Source organism: Hipposideros armiger, unplaced genomic scaffold (genome assembly GCF_001890085.2).
Source record: "Hipposideros armiger isolate ML-2016 unplaced genomic scaffold, ASM189008v1 scaffold_40, whole genome shotgun sequence".
Classification (NCBI taxonomy): domain Eukaryota; kingdom Metazoa; phylum Chordata; class Mammalia; order Chiroptera; family Hipposideridae; genus Hipposideros; species Hipposideros armiger.
Genome location: NW_017731390.1, coordinates 4078534 through 4101424, shown reverse-complemented (window position 1 = coordinate 4101424; position 22891 = coordinate 4078534). Strand labels below are relative to the sequence as shown.

General features: G+C 52.2%; 2 protein-coding genes and 2 non-coding genes across 12 annotated transcripts in view; all 4 read left to right on the top strand.

The window, feature by feature from the left end:
• CACNB1 (calcium voltage-gated channel auxiliary subunit beta 1) overlaps nucleotides 1-10100 on the top strand; it is a 17561-nt gene extending 7461 nt beyond the window's left edge. For 3 of the 7 annotated variants that reach the window (XM_019638808.1, XM_019638807.1, XM_019638811.1), the window contains 10 exons: nucleotides 83-219; nucleotides 443-519; nucleotides 923-1077; nucleotides 2205-2285; nucleotides 2735-2793; nucleotides 2980-3089; nucleotides 3238-3389; nucleotides 5842-5937; nucleotides 6370-6555; nucleotides 8272-10100. In XM_019638808.1, the coding sequence (XP_019494353.1) occupies nucleotides 83-219; nucleotides 443-519; nucleotides 923-1077; nucleotides 2205-2285; nucleotides 2735-2793; nucleotides 2980-3089; nucleotides 3238-3389; nucleotides 5842-5937; nucleotides 6370-6555; nucleotides 8272-8736 (1518 nt within the window). In that variant the 3' untranslated portion in view covers nucleotides 8737-10100. The other 4 variants (XM_019638810.1, XM_019638809.1, XM_019638812.1 and 1 more) reach the window with 3 other exon arrangements.
• Nucleotides 10101-13463: 3363 nt separating this feature from the next.
• ARL5C (ARF like GTPase 5C) lies at nucleotides 13464-21396 on the top strand. 3 transcript variants are annotated; one of them, XM_019638496.1, is made up of 8 exons: nucleotides 13464-13732; nucleotides 14700-14970; nucleotides 15582-15642; nucleotides 16967-17114; nucleotides 18174-18257; nucleotides 18785-18936; nucleotides 19833-19892; nucleotides 20575-21396. In XM_019638496.1, exons 2-7 carry the CDS (start codon nucleotides 14925-14927, stop codon nucleotides 19849-19851), a joined length of 510 nt encoding a protein of 169 aa, XP_019494041.1. In that variant the 5' UTR covers nucleotides 13464-13732; nucleotides 14700-14924; the 3' UTR covers nucleotides 19852-19892; nucleotides 20575-21396. The 3 variants fall into 3 exon arrangements, with proteins under 3 accessions (XP_019494041.1, XP_019494039.1, XP_019494040.1); XM_019638494.1 differs by lacking the exon at nucleotides 19833-19892 and having other exon boundaries at nucleotides 13468-13732; XM_019638495.1 differs by lacking the exons at nucleotides 13464-13732; nucleotides 19833-19892 and having other exon boundaries at nucleotides 14667-14970.
• Nucleotides 21397-21826: 430 nt separating this feature from the next.
• Nucleotides 21827-21898, top strand: TRNAC-GCA (transfer RNA cysteine (anticodon GCA)). Its single transcript has one exon. It is a non-coding gene; the product is annotated as a tRNA-Cys (tRNA).
• A 700-nt stretch (nucleotides 21899-22598) lies between these two features.
• Nucleotides 22599-22670, top strand: TRNAC-GCA (transfer RNA cysteine (anticodon GCA)). The gene has a single exon. It is a non-coding gene; the product is annotated as a tRNA-Cys (tRNA).
• The last annotated feature ends 221 nt before the right edge of the window (nucleotides 22671-22891 follow it).

Sequence of the window (22891 nt, the reverse complement as noted above, 5' to 3'; positions counted from 1 at the left end):
CTCTCTCGCTCTCTCGCTCTCTCGCTCTCTCGCTCTCTCGCTCTCTCTCGGTCTCTCCCACCCCACCTGCTGTTGTTTGCAGAAATACAATAATGACTGGTGGATCGGGCGACTGGTGAAGGAGGGCTGTGAGGTTGGCTTCATCCCCAGCCCTGTCAAACTGGACAGCCTGCGTCTGCTGCAGGAACAGAAGCTGCGCCAGAACCGCCTCAGCTCCAGGTGTCTGGCTGGGGGCGGGGCACTGTCAACCCCTGAGAGGCCCTCCAGCCCAGGACTGGGTCTCAAGGGTGGATCCATTGCCCTGAGGGCACAGAGCTGCCCGTGGCATCACCCGTGGGGCTGGAGAATCTTGGGGGCAGGGCAGCATGTGAGAGAGCGAGATTCCCCCACCTTCACACCCACCCCTTTGCTCACGGCTCCATTTGCCTCTCTGCCCACACAGCAAATCAGGTGACAACTCCAGCTCCAGTCTGGGAGATGTGGTGACTGGCACCCGCCGCCCCACGCCCCCTGCCAGTGGTAAGAGCTGCCTCCTCCCCAGGAAGTGGGGGGGAGCGCCATGGTGGGGTGGTCTCCCCACTGCCTTTGCCCTCCTTTCCCCGTAGTAGTGGGTACCCCAGCCTCAATCCTCCAAACACATCTAGTGGTCTCCTTTCCATGAAGAGTAGGCTACCCCACAAGCTGGGCCTGGCAGGCCCACCCTCTCATGTCTCTCCTTTCCCACTTCTTTGGTAGCTCCATCTCTCTGCCTGACTCCCCTACCCCTGCCCCCCATTCATTTCTCCCAGCCCTGTTCCATTCACCTCTTCTTCTTTCTTTCTTTTTCCCCCATCCCATCCCTGCGTTCTGTATTTGTGTCTCCATGTCCATCTCACTCCTCCCCTCCTCGCCTCCCTCCCTCTCTTCTGACTCTTCGGTCCAGGTAATGAAATGACTAACTTAGCATTTGAACTAGACCCCCTAGAGTTAGAAGATGAGGAGGCAGAGCTCGGGGAGCACTGCGGCTCTGCCAAGACTAGTGTTAGCAGTGTCACCACCCCGCCACCCCATGGCAAACGCATCCCCTTCTTCAAGAAGGTAATTCTTGCTGGGTTCTTACAAGAGGGGAGGGAGTCAAGGCCCAGCTCTTTGGTGGGTGTGGGGGAGGTGGGGTGAGTGATGATGGTGCTGGAATGGATTCAGATGTGGTACCAGCATGATTTCTGTGGAGATCAAGGCTTCCTGCCGAGAAGGAGGGAGGGGTGGGACGGCATGGACGATAGGCACATCCATCTCCACACATAACTCCACCCTGGTCCACTGCGCAGGAAGGGATGGTTCTTGTAATGGAAGCATCCCTTCCCTGGGAAGGCTGCTCCCTGACCCACTGGCAGCATGGTCTGGTGCGAATGAAACCTGACCTTTCCCCTCCCTGCCAGTGGGATATTCCATGTTTACCCCCCACCCCTGCATGTGAAGGGGAGAGTGGAATGGTGACCCTTCTTTGTCCTTTTCAAACCCCATGGGACTAGGGTGGGGCTAGGACTCCATGTGGGGGTCTGCTGGCTGTAGAACAGGACAGTTAAGGGAACCCTTAAAATGGGCCTATACTGGAGGCAGGAGATGGGCACCGAAGTAAAGAGCTGTCACCCTTCCCAGCTCATTTCCAAGATCCAGAAAGGGGGTCTTGGTCTGTCTGAATAGTCCCAAGTCCACTGGACTGATTGTCAGCCCCGCTCCCAGCCCTGATCCAGGGCCGTCCCTGGCTCCCGTTTGGCATGGGGTCCCAACCCCACCTCTCTAGCTCTGTCACTAACACGCATGCCCTGTTATCTCTCCTCGTCTGCCTGCTTTTCCTCCCTCTCTTGTCCTGGCTCCTCCCTTGCCCTCTGCCCCTGCCTGGGTGCCTTTCCTTCTTTCCCCCCCCCTCCCCCCTCTTGGCAATCTCTGGACCCAGCCAAACAGAAGCAGAAGTCGGTGAGTATCACAGCTTTCTGTGTCCCCCCTCCCCCCACCCTGGGATGAGCTAGGGGGATCTTCTAACACCCATTCCCATATCTGCCTCCTGGTTCTCCCTGGCCATCCCTCCCCACCCCCACCCTGATCCCCACATCTGGGCTCTGGGACTAGGGAGAGGAAAGGATGCATGGGGGTGCCTGGAGGCTGGGGGAGAGGTGCTAATGCCATCTCCACTCTGGGGTTTCCCCTCCCTGCTTCCCCTCCAGACAGAGCATGTGCCCCCCTATGACGTGGTACCTTCCATGAGGCCCATCATCCTGGTAGGACCATCGCTCAAGGGCTATGAGGTAGGAGCCCTTAGAGGGCAGTGGACTCAAAGGGGCCCTGACCTCCAGAGAGACTCCAAAGAAAGGTTCAGATGCCAGAGAGATCTTGGGGGAAGGGCCCAGGTTCCCAGCGTATCCTCCCCAGAGGGCAACAGACCTTCATAGAAATTTCCCAGAGGGTCCCAACCCACAGGGAGACTCACTCAGAAAGGTCCAGTCCCTCCCAAAACTCCCCCAGAAGAGTCCTCCCAGAGGTAATACCTAGAAGGACCTTTGGAATCAGAGGTCCTACTGGAGTCCCCTCAGACTCAGAAGGTATCCCCCTCCCCCTTCCCAGGGGCCCATTCAGCTCAGGAATTTAATAAGAAAATGGAATGTGAGGGTACAGATACCCAGCACCCCACCCTTCCTGAGTGGCTTTAAACACCTCTATTTCTCAACCCCCCCCCAACCCCAACCCCCACCTTCAGGTTACAGACATGATGCAGAAAGCTTTATTTGACTTCTTGAAGCATCGGTTTGATGGCAGGTAAGATCCTGGGAGGTAGCTCCCCACTCCCACTATGGTCCCCTGCTGCTGGGGATGGGCAGGATGGCTTGAATGATAATCTTGGGACTCTTGGACCAAGGGATAGGAGGCAGTCCTGGAGCCTGGGGAGTGGGCAGGGCATTCTAGCCCGCCCTGACTCGTGATTCCCTTTGTTCCATCCCCCAGGATCTCCATCACTCGTGTGACAGCAGACATTTCCCTGGCTAAACGCTCAGTCCTCAACAACCCCAGCAAACACATCATCATTGAGCGCTCTAACACACGCTCCAGCCTGGGTGAGCTCACCCCTCAACCGCCCTCTCTGGGGCCAGATGTGGGAGGGGAAGAGGGTGGAGGGGCATCTCCAGAAGCGTTCTATCCACTTACTGCCTCCTGGGGGGCTCCCTTACATCTCCCCCTTCCCCGTGACTCCATGTCCCCCAGCTGAGGTTCAGAGCGAGATTGAGCGAATCTTCGAGCTGGCCCGGACCCTTCAGTTGGTTGCTCTGGACGCCGACACCATCAACCACCCGGCCCAGCTCTCCAAGACCTCACTGGCCCCCATCATTGTTTACATCAAGATCACTTCTCCCAAGGTGGGTGCAGGAGTCGGACCCTACTGGGGACAGGAGCACTCAGGAGTCAGGCTGCCTATTTAAATCCCAGCTACCTCTTACTAATGTGGGCCAGTCTCCCCAGCCTGACTTCCTTCTCTGTAAAACTCCCATCATATAGATATCGTGAAGATTTCAACCTGAAATGAATACTTGCACTCAGCAAAGGGTCTGATATAATGTACCTCATCATGTGTTAGCTCGATAATATTATATAAAGAATAATAAAAATATGTTTATTAGGGTCGTGCAGGCCCAGTCCCCTGTCTCCACTCTGGCTGACCTCCCATCCTTGGTCCTGAAAACTGAAAGAATTCTGTGCGTGTCGTCCCAGTGTCACTCGGCCACTTGACAGTTGGGGAGGTCTTTCCTGTCTTTGGATTTCAGCCCTTTTTGCTGCACTGTCCTCGTTTGGACCTTGATAGAGATGAAATCGATAAGAAGGCTGATTTACTTTGTCATATTGCAGCACCATTTTTTCCCCCTCCCAGATAGGAGTGGGGGTTTGAGGAACATGGAAGGCAAGTGTAGGTAAAGGATTTGAAGTTGGAAGACAGCTTGGGGTTCAAATCCTAGCTCTGGTTGGCTTATTAATTAGGTTTTGTTGTTGGTTTTTTGGCTGTTACTTTAATTGAAATGGAGGCCTTTGAGCCTCAATTTCTTCACATATAGAATGGGGATTATAACCCCTCCCTGTGTTATTGGTGAGAGGATTCGATGTAATGGTGTAAAGAGCCCGGAGTCTGATTTCATGATGGCAGCAAGGGGTGGTGATTGTTATCATCCACGATAGCACCTTATGAGCTGAGCACCCCGTTACTTAACCTTAACCTTTCTGAGTCCTAAGTTTCTAATGAGCATAAAGGGGATGATAGGATCTAAGTACTTCCTCAGGGTGATTGAAAGGATCAAGTGAGATAATGGATGCAAAACTACTTTGTGAAGTAGAAAGTAACAGATCCGCCTGTTTCCCCCAAGGAAGAGCACTGACTGAGGTTAAGGGTGGGCACTCAGAGTTCAGACTGCCTGGCTTTATGCCCAGCGCTGCCACTTACCAGCACTATGCGCCTTTGGCAAGTCACCTAACCTCTCCTTGCTTCAGTTTCCTCATCCACAAAATAGGGATCCTCAGGTGGTGGTTGTGAGGATTAAATAAATGGATTACCCATGCAAAGTGGCTGGTACCCACTAAGCACTATATCTATTCTATTTTTTTTTAAAGATTTTTAGTTCAAAGTAATGTCAAATTTGCAGAAGAGTTGCAAGAATAGTAGAAAGACCTCTCATTCTTTGAACACCCTTCACTCAGATTCACAAATTTTTTTAACAGCTTCATTGAGAGATAATTCACATATCATTCAATTCAGCCATTTAAAGTATACAATTCCATTTTTTTCATTTACTAATTTTGAACATTTTGCCACATGTACTTTATGTATGTATGTATTATGTACATAACCATTTGAGAGTTAGTTGTGGATATTGTATGCCTTTATCCCTAAATACTTCAACATGTATTTCTTAACAACAAGGACATTAACTTAACCACCATACAATTGTCAAATTCAAGAAATGTTATCTAAATTACAGTCCATCTTCAGTTCTCACCAGTTGTCCCAATAATGCCCTGCATGGCAGTTTCCCCCTCAATGTAGGATCACGTGTTGCATTTAGTTGTTATATCTCTTTAGTATTCTTTAAGCCAGAACAGCTATTCAACCTTTCTTGGATTTTCATGATACTGACATTTTTGAAAAAGTACAGATCACGTATTTTGTAAACTGTTCCTTGGCGTTGGTTTGTCTGATGTTTTCTTCATGACAAGATTTAGGTTTTGCCGTTTGGGTTGGAATATCAGCAAAGCGATGTGTCCTGAGTGCGTTGCATCAGGGGGCACATGATATTGGTTTGTTGCATCGTTGCTGATGTTAACTTTGATCACTTAGTTAAGGTTGTGGCTTTGTTTTAGCTATTAGTATCATTATTGTTATTGAGTGAGAATAATAATAGCGGTTACCTAACGGGATTGATCGTGTATAAAGCACCAAATAATGCCAGTATGTAGCAAGTGCCCCATAAAGCATGGCTGTTGTTAACATGGAGGGGAGGTTAGCCCTGAGAATGAAGCCTGTAAAGGTTAGAGGGGCTGGGATGAGAATCACTGCCCTTCACGTAGCCATTGCTAGGAGAACGTCCCAGGACAGGCTGGCATGAGCCCCGGGAGAGAACCTGAGCGTTGTGTAGGATATCCAGAGCTTTAGAAATCACCTCACAGAGCTGCTGAGGCGATTTCTAAAGAGGTGGCCAGGGCTGAGAGTCACTGAACATCGCCGGGCCCTGGCACTGGCTCGCCATCCTGGCTCCAACCAGGACCTGCCTTTCTGAGTTGGTGCATTACGGGGTCCCTCTAGCTCCTCTTCTCTCCCCAAACCAGGTACTTCAGAGGCTCATCAAGTCTCGAGGGAAGTCTCAGTCCAAACACCTCAATGTCCAAATAGCAGCCTCGGAGAAGCTGGCGCAGTGTCCCCCCGTGAGTGCTCAGACCCAGGGGAGGGCGGGTGGGAGATTTGGATTCTGGCCTCCTCTGGCCTGCGTGGGAGACAGAGTGACCAGGAACACCTGGGCCGGGCCCATAGGTGCAGACTGGTCTTAGGGGAAAAAGTGCTGGACAGGCAGTCAGAGACTGACTTCAAGCCCCAGAAGCACCGCTTCTCTGCGGCGAGTAAGCCTTGGCTGCCTTAAATCTAAAATGAGGCAGTTGGATTATGTGGCTGCCAAGACCTCTTATAGTTCTGCCAATGCATATATGAGTGCTCTCCTTCTCTTCCTGGACATCCAGAGGTCTCTTTTTAACTTTGTCCTTCAACCCCTTGACTCTCTGCCCACTGTGCCCAGGCCACACCCTCACTCCCTTGGTAATGCCTGGCTCATCCCGGCCCCACCCCTAACCCCACCTCCACAGGAAATGTTTGACATCATCCTGGACGAGAACCAATTGGAGGATGCCTGCGAGCACTTGGCAGAATACTTGGAAGCCTATTGGAAGGCCACCCACCCGCCCAGCAGCACTCCACCCAATCCACTGCTGAACCGTACCATGGCTACTGCAGCCCTGGCTGCCAGCCCTGCCCCTGTCTCCAACCTCCAGGTACAGGTGCTCACCTCACTCAGGAGAAATCTCAGCTTCTGGGGCGGGCTGGAGGCCTCACAGCAGGCCAGGGAGGTGCCCCAGCAGCAGGAGCACACCATGTAGGTGCCCCACGCATCTCCCCTCCTGCCAGGGCCCGGAACTGGAGCACAGGGAACATGGGGAAGGAAGGAAAGAGCTTTATTTTGTAAAAAAATGTGGTGAGTGGCAGTTTCTGGTGTCTGTGGTTTTTGATGGGACTGGGGCTGGCTGGTGTTCTCTGGGCCTGGTCCCATAGGACTACATCTGCTGCCTTGGGGGCTTCTAGCTATGAGGCCTGATTAGGGGCCTTATAAGACAAGTGGCTAGGAAGAAAACATGAGGAAGACTGAGAGATTCATTCGCTGGACTCTAGACCCATTTTAGACCCAACAGAGCAGGAGGCCTCAGACCGAGAATCCCACAGAGCAGGGGCCATTAAACCCAGAGAGACTGCCCCTTCCCCTAGGCCCCTAATCCCAGGAGGCCCTTCAGAGGGGACCCAGAATGTAGCATTTTCTGTGATTGATGTTGGACATTCCATTCTTCTCCCAGTGAAACAGATTCCAGGAAAGGCCCTCCTGTGGGTGCCCTGCCATGGACCCAGGGCCCATCTCTGAGGTCACATTATTAAGTATTTGAGTCTAGATTAGAGCTAGAAAGAAACCCATTCTAAACCGTTGCTTTTCAGATATATTTTCAGCAACAGATCCCAGTTGTGCACTGAATCTTACAAGGGAGCTCATGTAGCTCAGACAGCCTTGCTCTGCTCAGAGGGGGCTAGTGGCTTGGCCTCCACTTCGCCTCCACGGGGACCCATGAAGCATTTCTGTGCCCTCCTCACCACCACCGCCCCCCACCCCCGCCTCCGCACCCCCAGACCTCCAGGGAACAGTTTGGAAACTGTTGCTCTAATCTCCATCACACCACCACAGAGAAACGGGGCCACAGAGAGGGGAGCCATTTGCTTAGGGTTACACAACTTAAAATGACAGGGGCAGGACTAGGACCCAGGCCTCTTTGTACCCACATGGCAGCCTCCGTGGTGGCAATGGCCTTCAGGTCACCTTTATGTGGCATTTGGTGCTGAGGACATTGGGCCACCTCATCGTCGCCTGTGGGAGATGGAGACCCATCGTCCTTCTCCAGCAGCTGCTTTGAGTCTTTGCTGGGGGCTGGGGAAGAATCCCATCTGACTGGGGCAGAGGGGAAGTATGGGGTTCTAGAAGCCTCTGGTCAGGGTCTGGTTTATGCAGAAGGAACTGGGGTTTGTGAGCTTGAGCTGAAATCCCCTTAATATGTTTGGAAAACGGGCAACGACTAACTTAATCAACCACTAATGAGTAGTAATACTAATGAGCTGTTAGTGATGATTTACCCTAAGACAGCATTAATGACGTGTGTTGAAGCGATGACTAATTGTTCATGGGCTCTGTACCATGGTTACCAGGAGAGTTCACGCCTCCTCACGCCTTAGGAAAGCTGGATGCCCCCCTATCCCAACAGAGGAGCAAATGTCCTGAGGTTTGTCTGTCTGGGCTCTAGAGCCATTGGCTCTGCTGCCCATCCCCTAGAGCCAGACCCCTCCTCCCTCAGTTGGGCTGGTGTCTTGGTTCGGTTACTAATCTGCCTTGCTTTGTTGTGTTTCTCTCACCCCTGCTTGATCTGCATGGTGTGTGCCATCTGTCTGCTAACCAGGGACCCTACCTTGCTTCTGGGGACCAGTCGCTGGAACGGGCCACCGGGGAGCACGCCAGTGTGCACGAATACCCCGGGGAGCTGGGCCAGCCGCCAGGCCTTTATCCCAGCAGCCACCCACCAGGCCGGGTGGGCACCGTGCGGGCACTGTCCCGCCAAGACACATTTGATGCTGACGCCTCTGGCAACCGAAACTCTGCCTACACGGAGCTGGGAGACTCGTGTGTGGACATGGAGACCGATCCCTCAGAGGGGCCAGGGCTTGGAGACCCTGCTGGGGGCAGCACCCCACCGGCCCGGCAGGGATCCTGGGAGGATGAGGAAGAAGACTATGAAGAGGAGGTGACTGACAACCGGAACCGCGGCCGGAATAAGGCCCGCTACTGCACGGAGGGCGGGGGTCCAGTGCTGGGGCGGAACAAGAACGAGCTGGAGGGCTGGGGGCGGGGTGTGTACATCCGCTGAGAGGCAGGGGCCACACAGTGGGAGGAAAGGCTCAGCCCAAAGGAGGGGCGGGACAGCGGGCTCACCTCCGGGGATGTGTCTTGCCTCCAGGGGGCGCTGTCTCCCTCCTTTCAGATGCCTTTGCTCAATGTTTGGGGTTTCTTGGGTGGTAGCATTCCCAGTTCCTGGGAGTCCTTAAGCCCCAGTTGTAGGTTTTTATCTACCTGCTGTGGATGGATGGGGGATGCCCACCTTTCTGCAGTGTCCCCTTTCCCCCACCTAAGGGGGCTCTCTCCCAGAGAAAAGGTGCACTTCCTTAACTCTTTCTACTTGGGGCTCTAATTAAGGGTCCTAAATGGGTGACCCTTTTTCCCACCTGGAGTATTTAGGAACGGTAGGGGGCTTTTCCTGGAGAGGGAGACCCCAGACTTTCCCATGGGGATTCTCTTCCCCCAAACCCCAGATCCAGGGTCCCTCACCATGACCAGCCCTTCCCCCAGCGTTCTGACAGCATTGTCTGGTAGAAGAAAGCTACAGGGTGGAAGCCCCTTGGGGAGGGGTCTAGATAGAAACTGGCAGGCCTCAGATGTAGGGCCATCTGCTTGCCCAGGACCTAACACTGAGGAATGGACAACCCAAGACGCTGCTACCCACCCCACCACCTCCATGCCCCAGCCTTTGCCTGCTCCAGGAATGAGCTTTGCCTACAACATCCCTTGCCTGCTGCCATCCGAGGAGGGGCCCTCTGTGTCTGAGCCCCCTGTCCCTGTGTCACCTGGGTGTGGAGCCCATGGAACGCTCTGGTCCGCCTCATTTTGAAACCAAAAACTGCTCATTCATTCTCACCCTGAGGCCCCAGGAGAGAGGCCCTATGGGTTGGTGCCCAAGAAATGATCACCACCCCAAGGGGTTGCCTCGGGACCACGGATCTCCCTGGGGGGCTTGGCTGCTGCTGCTGCTCTATATTTGCCTCTTGTGATCCTGTCCTTGATCCACGTCCACTCCACTCCCCCCAGAAGCCTTCGTACCCCCTCTGCTCTGGAGTGCCCCTCTGCCTAGCATCTCCATAGCCCAGCAGCCCTGCCCCTCCCCAGCATCTCAGCTGGGCCAGAGAGAGCCGATTGTGCCAACGAGGACTGGGCCTTGCCTGGATGCCCACCTCAGGGATGGGCACCTCATGCCTGTCTCACCACCTCCTGTGCCAATGTTGTCTCACCCCCCACCTGGGGGTGGGGTGCAGCTTCCACTTACCGGTTAGAAGAGACCACTGCCCAACCTTTCCCCCTCCCTGTCTGGTGTCCTGTGCCCCATCTGTCTGTCTGTTCGTCTGTAACCTCCTAGGAGAAGTATTTTGCCACATATAAAACCGCCACCCTGTCCTTTGAGGTGCCTCCTGAGCCTGCTTCTTTGTTCCCGCCACAGTTGCCAGCCTAGCCATGTGGGAACTGCCAACGTGCAGGGGGGATGGAAGGGGTGTGTACAGAAGTAAGCTGTGCCCCGAGAGTTGACTCAAGAGAGATGGAGCTTTGTTGTGTTGCTGATGCGTTACATTCAAGCTTGACAGGAGCTGTGTGGCCAGTCTCAGTCCCCACTCAGCCCCAAAACCCACGCCTAACCTATTTCCCCCATAAGTAGAGCCAGAAAAAATGGGGAGCTGAGGCAGGGAAATGGGGTATCATTCAGTGGGTGAGACCCAGACCCACTGGCACAATACCTTAAAGCAGTGGTTCTCAACCTGGTGGTCGAACGACCCTTTCACAGGAGTCGCCTAAGACCATCGGAAAACAAGATATTTACATTACGATTCATAACAGCAAAATTACAGTTATAGAGTAGCAACGAAAATAATTTTATGGTTGGGGGTCACCACAACATGAGGAACTGTATTAAGGGGTCGCGGCATTAGGAAGGTTGAGAACCGCTGCCTTAAAGGCTTGTGCTTGTTTTTCTGCTGTGGTCTCAGCTGCTCCCCAACACCTCAGGGGAGGGAGGGGCTGAACTTCTGGCTTTCTCCATAGATGCCCCCACAACTACCATCCTCCCAGACCCTACTAACCAGGCATGGGGGTTGAGGGTGGGGAGGAGGGCTACTTGCGGGGAGGAGCAGAGAAAAGCAGGGACTCACCCAGTTCCATCCTCAGAGAAAGATCACGAGTGAGGAAGAAAGTCAGCAGGTGACTGCGGTTTTGCCTTCAGCTGGCAGGATGTGAACTGACTACTGCTGTCACCTGTATCATGCCTCATGTAGCACCCACAAACTATTTTTCACTCCTGGTTCTTGTTTCTGGGTGGGGGGCGGGGGCAGGGGTGGTGGACCAAAAGGACTGGAGCCCCTGGGTCCTTCACCTGAGTGCTCCTGTGCAAAGTGCGTATTTGTGTACAGAGGGCAACAGACATCCAGGTCCCCCAGATGAGGGCTTAGCAGACCCAAGGAAAGAGGAATTGAGCAGGCCCACAGGTCAAATCACTGGCCCAAGGTCCCTGGGGAGTGGATGGCAAAGATAGCAGGCACTGTTGGGACTGGAATTTGGTCTCTGCCTCCCAGCATAACGCTCTTCACATTGCCTTGCAATGCAATCAATCCTTCATTCCGTGTTCATTCATTGAACATTCACTGAGCACCTACTATGTACGAGGCACAAGTCTAAATGGGAACCACAGGTGATTCAGGACAGCACAATGAGCTCTTTGATATGAGAAGCACTGGGTCCTGGGGGAACCTGAAAGAGGTGTCACTCCCTTAACCTGGGGAAGCCAGGAGAGGCTTCCTGGAGGACATGAGGCTTGAGTAGAGACTAGAAGCAGAGAAGTGACGGAGGCAGAGAAAGCAGGTGACTTACAGGACATGTTCTTGGACTTCACTAGTAAAGCGTGCTCTCATGGCGGTGGTCAGAGAGGGGTTGGCAGGAGCAGGTCACAGTGGGCCTTGGGTCGTGTTAAGGAGTTTGGACTTTGTCCTGAAGCTGGTGTGCAGGAATTGAAGGATTGATTGTAAGCAGCGATGGCATGATTGCCTTGGTTGCAGTTTGGAGCATAGATTGCAGGGCCTAGCCTGGAAATCTACAATATTCCAGGTGAGAAATGAAGAGGGTTTGCATTAGGCTTCAGCAGTGGAATGGGAAAGGAGGCGATAGTCACCAGAGACACCTACCAGTTAGAATCAAGAGCTTTTGGAGAGCAATTGGAGGTGGCCAGTGAGAGAGAGGGAGGCACCTGGGGTTCCTGTGGGTCACAGGGAGCAGGTGAAAAAACCGGGTTAGAGGCAGAAAGGATGTCTTGCTTTGGACAAGGTGGGTTTATGGTGCTTACCGGAGATCATCCAAGGGGAGAAGGGCAGAAGACAGCTAAGTGCTTGGTCTGGAGCTGACCAGAGCGCTCCATCTGGGGTGGAACCTGGTATTTTGAGTCAAGGGCAGGGATGATTAACTCTAGTTTACAGATAAAGCTCAGAGAGGTTAAGCAACTTGGCCATAGTTACACTGCCAGTGAGCAAAGACTTGAACTAAGATCACTGGGTTTCAAGTTCTGTGATGCCCAAGTCTAGTGCTAATTCCCCTGCCCCAGGATGCTGCTGCAGCTTCTGTGAGGGGTGGGGGGCTGGGGAGGAGGAAACAGGTGTCTGAATGTTTTTGTCTCCTCCCCATGTGCCTACTGCCTGAAATTGTACTTGCCCAGAACTTGCAGGCAGGGGCATTTCTGGGTGGCTTGGAGATACATATAGATGAGGAGAGAGAGATTCTTGTCTCTTGGTAACCACAAACCCTCAATCTACATAGTTAGCACGTTGGTGGTTGTCAACATGTGAAGATGTCACAACCATGAAGTCGGCTGGGACTAGGCCCAGAGAGGCTGGTGCTACTACCACAGCTGCCTCAGGGGCTCAGGAGCTGAGGCGCTGGAGACACCCCTACCTGGAAACCCCTCATCTCCTTACCTTGCTAGCTAAATCAGGCCTTCCCACCTACTGTCTCTCAGGGTTTTTTTGTTTTGTTTTGTTTTGCTTTTTTTGGTATGTGTGTTTGTCTCCCCACTAGACAGTAAGCTCTCTACTAGATGGTAAGCCCCATAGTCCCAGACTGGGTCTGTTTTGTCTACTTGGCATGTTTCCTAACTCCTGATTCCTATTTGTCAAATGAATGAATAAATGAATGAACTGCCCCTAAGATCCAGGCTCTGGGCCTCACAGTGAAGGCAGCTCTTGTCTGTTTACTGAATATGCTCCAGCTAGCAGAATGTTACTTTCAATTCTGCAATTGGTGGTGGTGGTAGAGGGGGTAGGGTACACTGTTGTCCCCACCGGGAAACAGATGGTGAAAATGCTTAACACATTGCTGCTTCCCCCAACACCCCCCTGTGCCCTCACCCTACTGCACCCAGCTGCAGCTCCAGCTCTTTCTTTCCTAGGGCTGAAATGGAATTAGCCGGATGGGCTCTGCAAGCCAACTCTCCTTCCTTCTAACTCTGGGTACCAAGCTGGGTGGGACGAAAATTCTGTATTTAGTAAACTGTTTTCTCTCTTGTCTTCACAAACTTCCCAGCCTTCCTCAGTCCTCTTTAACTTGTGCTCATACTTCTTCTTTTAATACTCCAAACACCATTTCTCAGGCTGTAGCTTAACTCACTGTACTTCAGTTCAATAGCAACACATTCCTACTGTGTGCCAGGTACTGGACCAGGTAGGGAGTGAGGGGGAGTACACAGGTGAGCAAGACATGAACCCTGCCCTCTAGAACTCATAGGCGATTGGATGAAACAGACATGCCCATCTGCAATCTCTGTGGAGAGAATCCCACATGGCTGGAGAGCCAGGCCAGGGCTTTTATGGCAGGCAGTTAAAGGGTCTCAAGAATCCCTCTTTCTGAGAAAGGGAAAGGCATTCAAGTGGAGGAAACGCAGAAGCAAAAGCACCGTTGGAAAGAACTGTGCACGGGTGGTGAGCAAGGACCAGTGGATGCAAACATGGGAGATAAGCTGCAAAGGCAGATGGGGGCTGTTCATGGAGGCTGTTGAATGTCAGGTGAGACTGATCTGAATCCAGTGGGCAGTAGGGAACCATTGAAGGTTTATGAGCTGTGGAGGAATAGACTCTGAGCTGTGCTTTAGGAAGGTTAATAGGGCTGTTAGGAGGATGTCCTGCTAAGGGGGAGGCAGAGGCAGGACGGCCAGTTAGAGAGGGCTGTTCCCTTCGTGAAGAGAGCACACTAATGGGCTGTAGGAGGGCAGCGACAGTGGAGTGAAAGGAGCTGATTCTCCTGTGTGATGACTGGCATCTCCTAACCACCCCCGCAGCTTGGGGTTGGTTTGCCTTCCCCACTTCTCTTTTTTGTTTTCTGGTTTTTCCCAGTTTAAGCAAAAAAGAAATTCACAAAACCAAATGGCTCTCCCTTCCTCTTCCAGACTGGCTGTCTCTTGGCCCAGGTTCTCCTCTGCTGGGTCTTAGTATCTGGGAACCCTCTGTAGGGTCTCTGGCTGAGATCTCTTTTTCCTCCATCCCTGTCTTCAGATGCCTACCCTTGGGAACCAGGGAGCTGTGCCTGAGCAGTGGGTTTGTCAGTGAGTCATAGAAGTAGCACCAATTAATTCCTAGAGTTGCCCATCACCAAGGTGCCTGGAAAAGGAGGGAGACCCTGCCCTTCTCCAGGGGAACTCCCTTTGGGGCCTACAAGACCCTCACTAGTGAACACCTAGAGATCTGTTGAGAGTTGGAATATTCTCCCAGCTCAGAGAAAGCGAGAGGATCTGAGCCCTGTCTGCCCCACACAGCTGGTAGGTGCAGAAGGTGGCTGGCCAAGGGCTTTGCTTCAGTCTCATGCCCCAGACATGGCACATGGAGAAGGGAAAGCTGGGATCCAGTCGCGGGTCACTGTGCTGAGTCTCCTTGATTTGCAGTGGGAGAGCGAGCAGTCCACCCAGAAAACTCGGGAGTTTTCTCAGGGCAAGTGGGAGGATGTGGAGTCTGATCCCCATTTTCCTTGTACCTCCAGAGTTCTGGGCAGATAGTTTGTTTTCACCGTGACGTCTATAGCGCCTGCGAGGGGCCAGCGTCCCAGGGGATTCCCAGGCCCTGCAGAAGACTTGTGGGGCTTCGGTGACTTAATAGGCAGAGCTCGCTTGGCCCTCCCCGGGGGGGGCGGGGCTCCAAGCATCCGGGCTCGACCCTAGCCCCCGAAGGCCATCGAGTCCTGCCCCTGCCTGGCCCGGGATACGCCATGGGACAACTGATCGCCAAATTGATGGACGTCTTCGGGAAACAGGGTACGGGACGCACAGTATATCCAAGCGACCGCTTTGATCCGGCTCCCACCTGGGGGCTCCCCGGACTTGGGGTCGCCGGGGTGGATGCGCTGGGGGACCTCGGGCTCGGAGAGTCAGGGGTGGGCGCTCCTCGCGGGCTGCGCAGTCTCCCCTGCCCCCTCCCCGCCTGCTCGTAGCGGGTCGCGGGCTTCGGTGCGCCCCGAGGGCGCAGGGCTCGGCGAGCCTCCTTCCTCCGGGTCAACGCCGCGGGGGATTTCCTGCGATTGTGATTTCGGGTTGGCTCTCTCCCCTGACTCCTTCTCTTTTGGCGAGCTCAGAGCTCCCCGGACCCTTCGGACAACCACTTTTCTGGAAATGTAGAGCGAGCGAGGTGGGGCTCAGCTCCCATTCCCACTGTCCGGGAGTGGGGCAGGTGTCCCGGGCCCGGTGGGAGAAAAACCTGTCTTTTATTGGGTGTGGGGCTGGAGGCGGGGGATCAGAAGTGGTACCGTGGGGAAGGTCCCTTAGCCTGCTGGAAACACTTGTCTCTTTCCTGGGAGGCCTGGTGGGTCACCCAGTACCTTGGTCATCGCGTTTGGCTCTGACTCTGCCCTTACCCCGGATGCCTCCAGAGCACAAGGTTATCATCGTGGGACTGGACAATGCAGGAAAGACCACCATTCTTTACCAGTTGTAAGTGACTCCGGGGTGAAAGGGGGAGGGGATTTGGGCCTTCCTGTAGCCAGGAGGAGTGATGTGGAAAACGCTGGTGGGACCTTCCTGGTATAGTGGCCCCTTAGTTCAGTGGCCCCTCGGCCTGGCATTCATATCCTGCTTGGTATGGGCAACCCCCGGCCCTGCCAAACCCGGCTGCAGGCTTGACGTTGTCTAAACCTGCCTTGTGAGCAGGCAGGTTCTTCCCACCTTTCTGCTCTTCCCTCCCCCTAGCGGCAGGTCCCCCTTTTCTAACCCCTGCACCCCACCTTTGCGTCTTAACTTTCTCTCCCTTCTGAAAACCTAAAGGGGAGCACCAGCTTTGGGTCCAGCTGGGCCCTGGAGCTCCTGGTCTGGCAGATTCTGGCACTTGTGCTGAGTACCCATCAGAGCTTCCCCCGAAATTCACTGTCTGGATGGCATCTCTCGGGTTCTGGAGACTCTGGGCATTTACTTAGGACAAATTTTCCCCTGAAAAAGTGATATATGTAAATGGTTTTTAAAAATGAGAAGAAAAGAGAAATCCAAACAGTACAAGAGCATGCAGTGAAAAGTCAGTTACTCACTCTCTCACCCCTAACTCCTGGTTTTACTTCCCACATCTTCCAGAGGCATTCCTTATATGTAAAAGTGTGTTTTTTTTTTTACTGTTTCCCCGAAAATAAGACCTAACTGGAAAATAAGCCCTAGCGTGATTTTTCAGGATGCTCGTAATATAAGCCCTACCCCTAAATAAGCCCCAGTTAAGATCGTCAGCCAGACATGACTGTTTGAATAAATGTAGATTTTTGTACATGAATAAAAGAATAAATGTAGATTGTTGGAGCAAAAATTAATATAAGACCTGGTCTTATTTTCAGGGAAACACGGTATGTCACTATAAACAGCACCTTTCTGATGGCCCTCCCTCATGTCTTGTTTCTCTAACTCCTTGCTTTTCAAAGTGTGGTCCACAGACCAGCAGCACTGGCCTCAGCTGGAAGTCTGTTAGAAGGGCAAAAGGCTGAGCTCCAGCCCAGGCCCACTGTATCAGAATCTGCATTTTAACAAAACTCCGCGGTGATTCAACTGCATATTAAAGTTTGGGCAGACTGCTCTATTAAGTTTCCTCTCTCTGGGGTCCGAGCAAGGACAAGACTTGGTCTCACTCCTGCCTGTGTACCCTTATGCCCAGCAGAGGCTCGGTTACCCTGGGCTGAGTTGTTCTGAATTCGATAGAGCCTGACTTGGGAGCAGAGTGGTGGGAGGCCAGAGCTGGGAGTGGGCTGGGCTGAGTTCTTGGTACCCTCTCCTACCTCCCCAGCTTGATGAATGAGGTGGTCCATACATGTCCCACCATCGGTAGCAATGTGGAGGAGATCGTTCTGCGAAAGACCCACTTCCTCATGTGGGACATAGGCGGACAGGAGGCGCTGCGCTCCACCTGGAACACGTACTATTCCAACACTGAGGTGAGGGGGGCACTGGGCCTGGAGGGGCTGTGTGATATCAGCCAGCCTTAACCTCTCTGAGCCTTGGTTTTCCCACTTGTGAGATGGAGATCATAATAATGACTTCCTTGAGTTGTTGTGAAAATTAAATAATAAAAAAAATAGCTAATGCATGTGTGTCAAATACTTAACGCAGCACAGTGCCTGTTAACATTTTTGAAATATCCTAGCAGCTTTGTCTGCTTGCTGGCAGCTTTCTGTTTGATGCACTGAATGGGGCAGAACCTTTGTCTCCTTCCTTTCTCACCCTGGCAGCAGGAGAATTCAGTAGTTTCCTTCCTGGAATGAGACAGAGCCGAGTTCAAATTTCAGCACTGCCACTCACCAGCCATGTGGCTGAGGGAAAGATGTGTCATCTTGCTGAACCTCAACCTCCTCGTTTGTAAATGGGGATAATAATACAGCCGACCCTTGAACAACACGGGTTTTAACTGCATGGATCCACTCATATGTGGATTTTTTTCAATACATATGCAGTCAGCCCTCTGTATCCCTGGGTTTTGCATCCATGATTCAACCACCTGGGGATCGAAAACAGTTTTTTTGATCCACATTTGGGAGTCTGTGAATGTGGAGGTCTGGCTGTATGCATTGTTCTATGCCATTTTATAGAAGGGACTTGAGCATCCGTGGATTTGGGTAACCTTGGGGTCCTGGAATCAATGCCCCATGGATACCAAGACAAGACTGAAATTTTTGGGGAGTCAAAAGTTATACGTGGATTTTCAATTGTGCAGGGGTTGGTACCCCGAAGCCCTGATTTGTTCAAGGGTAAGCTATAGTTCCAGTTCCACAGGGCTGTAGTGAGGCCTAAATGAAGTGGCTCGCGATCAGAGGTTGTGTTGTGTGCTCCCTGTGTCTGGATGGAAAAAGGAATTAAAATAGGACTAGGGCAGTGAGATCTTGAGACGGGACAGTTTGTTTTCTGTGGGGCTCGCTTCAGGGTAGTGCAGAGGCCAGTGGGGAAGCACAGTTGTACAGGAGGCACCTTCACCACTCACAGTTCCCTCTGTTGGCCAGTTCATCATCCTTGTGATTGACAGCACGGACCGAGATCGACTACTGACCACTCGGGAGGAGCTGTATAAGATGCTGGCCCATGAGGTAAGCCCCCTGCAGATGGGAGAGAGCCCAGTATACTAGCTGTGTGACCTCAGCATACCTGCTTAGCCTCTCTGAGCTTCATTCCTGAGGCCCCGCTCTCTCGGAGCCTCTAGCTCATCAGCTTGGGCAGGGCTAGTTTGTCCCAGATGAAGAACAATAGTGCTCTCAGTACAGTTGATAACAGAAGCCAGAATTGCTGGTTCGGGTCCTGATCCCACTTCACACTCTCTGCGGGACCCCAGACAAATCACTTTGCCTCTCGAATCCTCAGTTTCCCCAAGTATAAATTGGGGAGGATTATCAAATTCCTATTGTAAGGGTTATATAAGCCAGTTAGGAGGCATTCCACAAGCTGTTGGTGTCATTTGCTGGGGTTGCTAGTGTTGGGGGAGGACTCCCATCCCCACCCCACCTGGGCATGGGACCCTCTTGCAGGGACAGCAGGGGGAGCCAGGTGGCACTTGGGGCACTGGGAAGGGAAGCTGGGTCCTGACAGGCTGACTGGGGTTGGGTTTCTCTGTCCACAGGCTCTGCGAGATGCTTCCGTCCTGATCTTTGCCAACAAGCAGGACATGAAGGACTCCATGACCACTGTGGAGATCTCTCAATTCCTCACCCTTAGCGCCATCAAAGACCACCCGTGGCATATACAGGGCTGCTGTGCCCTCACGGGGGAAGGGTTAGTGACTGCTCCCCCCTTGGACCTCCAGGGCCTGGCCAAACCAATGAATGACTGACCATCAGAATCTTCTCCTGTCTCTCCTGTCAGAATCTGGTTCACAGTTAGCCAAGTCAGTTGAGCACATACTCACAGTTGAGATGCTGTGGGTCAGCAGTGAGAGAGAAAGTCCCTGCTCTTAAGAGGCCTGTTCTAGTGGGGAGAGAGGTGACAATCTACCTAAACACAAACATTTTAGGTACTGATAAATGCGATGAAGAAAGTGAAATTGGATAACAGTGATAGACAGGTGGGGATGGGTCTGGTTTAGTTCTGGTGGTCAGGGACAGCCTCTATTAGGAGGTAACTTTTGAGCTGAGACCTGAATGAATTGGAGACAGCCATGGGAAGACCAAGAACAAGCCTTCCAGGCAGAAATCACTGACTCTTGTTGACCTTGAATTTTCTGACCTGTAAAGAGGAGGGTGATTATACCTATTCCCTCCCAGAGTTTCTGTAGAGAGTAAATGATATGGTTCATTCAGCATTTATTAAGTACCTACTGTCCCAGGCACTGTTCTAGGCACTAGAGAAACAACAGTGAACAAAACAGACAAAAATACCTGCCCTCATAGAGCTTATTTTCCAGTGGGAGAAAACAGACAACAAACACTAAAAATAGAAAAATATATGGTAAGTTAAAAAGTGCTAAGTGCTCAGACGAAAAGTCAAGTAGGGAAGGAGACTGGAAGTATGTGCAGGGGATGTTACAATTTTAGATAAGCTATCCAGGGAACAACCGCTGAGAAAGTAGCTGCTAAGTAAACACCTGAAGAAGGTGAAGGAGCTAGGTCACGGTCATACAGGAAGGGTCTTGCATCAGGTTTGGAGAATTCCCTTTTCTCTTCCCTCTCAAGCGGAATCGTAGCAAGCTGAGGACCTGGATCGCTGGTTGAAGAAGGGGAGACTTTAGGCAGGTCAGCCCAAGGAACCACACCTTTTTGGCAGTGTCTTGCCACCCCCTGGGTCAGGAGGACCCCTCTCCCCCAACCCACAGACAGTTCAATTCAACTAGATTTCCTAAGTACTCCGCATGTGCCATGCACTGTACCAGGTGATACAGACATGACCAAGAACACCCGTCTCCTGCCCCTTGCTGTGGCATTGCTCACAGTCTAATGGGGGAACTTGCTTATGGAGTCTCTTCCCAGGCCTTTGATGTCACCCTCCAGCGATGGAGTGGGTAGGAAGGGAGCATTGGAGTTTTGCAGAGATATTGCTAAGATGGGTCTCCAGGCCCCTTCTTTAGAGATGTCCCCCTTGCCCCACTGACTCCCAGACATCCAGAGGCCTCTGTACATTGCCTTCCTAACCTTTATCACAGTATATAGTTATGAAATTATTTGTTTAATAGCCATCTCCTCTGCACCTCTGGAGATGTAAGCCCCAGGGTGCATGTCTGGTTTTTTTACCAGTAACTACAGCCCCTAGCGCAGTATCTGAAGCATAGTAGGTACTCAGTTTGTTTATATTTGTTGATTGAAAGATTGGATGTAACTTTGGTCATCCCCTCAGTTGGCTTTGGGTAGGGGCTGGGTCTTGAAGGGCATCATTCTCATGGGATATGCTAATCCTTGCCCTCTTCCTCCCTTCCTGCAGACTGCCTGCTGGGCTCCAATGGATGCAATCTCAGACCACTGCCAACTGATGTCCAGGCCTGAGGCCAACCAGAAACTTTGGGGTTTTGTATGGACTATGTGGATGGAAAACCCAAGTGATTATTTATTAATTTTCTGTGATTCTTTGATGGGAGCAGGGGCAGCGATGGACAGTGACATTGCCGCTGTCCACCCAACCTCCGACAGAGCAGCTAGACTGCACACCCTGAATTGCTGCAGACAGGACAGCAGGAAAAGCTGCCCCTCACTCCATGGAAGCAGGCGTCCTTCTTGGAGACACCAGGGAAGCTCTTAGATGTGTAGGGGATTAAGAAGTGGAGCCTCCTCCCCTCAGCTCTCAACCTCTCTGTAGGAAAAACGGAGGGAGCTGAGTAAGAGACCCCTTTACTTCCTAGAACCCCACCCCTTCACCCCAACCCCAGCTTTTTGGCTCATCAGCCATCTTTGGGCAAAGAAGACTCTACAAAGATGAAGGGGGTGGGCTCAGAGGAAGGAGGGCAGACCCAAAATCTGGGAGGGGAGAGGGAGTGGGACAGGACATCCCAGACAGGGACAGTCCTTGGCACTGAAAGCAGTTCCACTCCTCCCTTGCCGTCCCATTCCCTCTGAGATGCTGGCTCTGACCACAGCTTTTGAGCTTTAAGCCACCTCATCCTATATCCTTCACTTCCAGTGTCCTTCCAATGTGAATCCCACTTCTGCCAAATGTCCCAGGTTCCTCGAACACGGTCTGCTTATCTTGTCTGTCTTTTTGTAATGATTTGTTTTCACACTGTATTAGGATTTTTATAAAGGTATAATAAATGCCGTTCAAAAGTACTCACGTCTTATTTCTGCCTGCTTGAACAGGGTCCCTTAGGAGTTGGAAAAGTCCAGGAGTCCTATCTACGTAGAGCTGGAGACAGGATAGAAACCCAGGCTTCCCTGTATACAGGGGCCGGTGTTATTACCCCAGAAGACATGGGATGGTCTTGGGGTTAGTGGCTCTCTCTACTTCCCAAGTTAGGCAGGCGAGGGACTGGACACAGATATAGAGGGCCCAGTATTCTTTAACCCTGTGGTTTTCCTGAGGCGTGATTGTGGAGGAAGAACTCAGGAATTCTAGTCATCTCTGCTTGGATTCTGTGTTTTCGTTTTCTCATTAGGTTATCCTAGTACAACCCTAAACACAATAAAAATACTGCTTCCTTATTCCACAGAAATTGATCCTAACGAGCAAGCTGTGGGAGGAAGGGGGTATAGCTCAGTGGTAGAGCATTTGACTGCAGATCAAGAGGTCCCCGGTTCAAATCCGGGTGCCCCCTCTGTGTTCTAATCCAGTTGAATATTTTTTAGTCCTGCAATTCACTTCCCAAGGTTCATTTTTAGGTGACGGGGTGCGGCTTCGGGCACTGCCAACCTCTTTTGCGGACGGTGAGGATGGAGACCCGGGCCCTGCCAACTCAAGCGCTCAGTTCGTGTGTGTGTTTAAGGGTGGAACGCAGTACGAATGAGGGTGAGGACCTCTAGGTTGACACCTGTGGACCGTACAGACGGCCCACTCCCCTAATGGTAGGGCGGAGGCGGACGCACTAGCAGGTCCGCCTGGCCAGTGACCCGACGGCTGTTATCAGGGAGGGAGGCTGAGTTTCTCAGGGAGGGGCTTGAGCTGGGGAAGGAAGACCCAGAGAAGCCCGCGTGACCATGTGGGAGGGAGAGAGGGACGCTAAGTAGCAGTAAGGGCAGGAGAAGGTGACCCCGGCCCAAAGGAACGCCCGGAAGTGAGGGATCTTGAAAGATCTCGAGGGCCTCCCTTCCCACATTGCATTTTTCTTACACTATCAGTAGAAACCCTTAGCTCAGAGCTTCAGGAAACAAACCCTGCATTCAGACAAACAAACCCTGTAATCGCTTGAGATTTATATTATTTTTCTCTATCGTAAACCACTTCTCTTCGTGAATGCCTTACGGCGCCTGCGCAAAAGCAAGGCTAAGAGACTACCTGCACTGCAGCAACCGACAGATGGGGGTATAGCTCAGTGGTAGAGCATTTGACTGCAGATCAAGAGGTCCCCGGTTCAAATCCGGGTGCCCCCTTCCTGCCTTTTGAAGGCCCCAATTCCGGTGTTTCAAAAAACAATTTTTTTCCAAGATTTTATTTTTTCTTCCACATTTTTATATTGACGTTTCCTTCGTCACCTCCTTTAGGCAGACGAGAAGCAGTGAGAGTGCAAGAAGCGAAAATCTTAGAGCAGTGGCTCTCAAAATATGGTCCCAAGACTAGTACCATCACCTGGAACGTGTTAGAAACTCAGGTT

Coding starts and splice junctions, on each gene's coding strand:
- ARL5C (XM_019638494.1), top strand. CDS start 14,925: ATGGGACAACTGATCGCCAAATTGATGGACGTCTTCGGGAAACAGG. Junction 14,971..15,581: donor GGACGTCTTCGGGAAACAGG/GTACGGGACGCA, acceptor GGATGCCTCCAG/AGCACAAGGTTATCATCGTG. Junction 15,643..16,966: donor ACCACCATTCTTTACCAGTT/GTAAGTGACTCC, acceptor CTACCTCCCCAG/CTTGATGAATGAGGTGGTCC.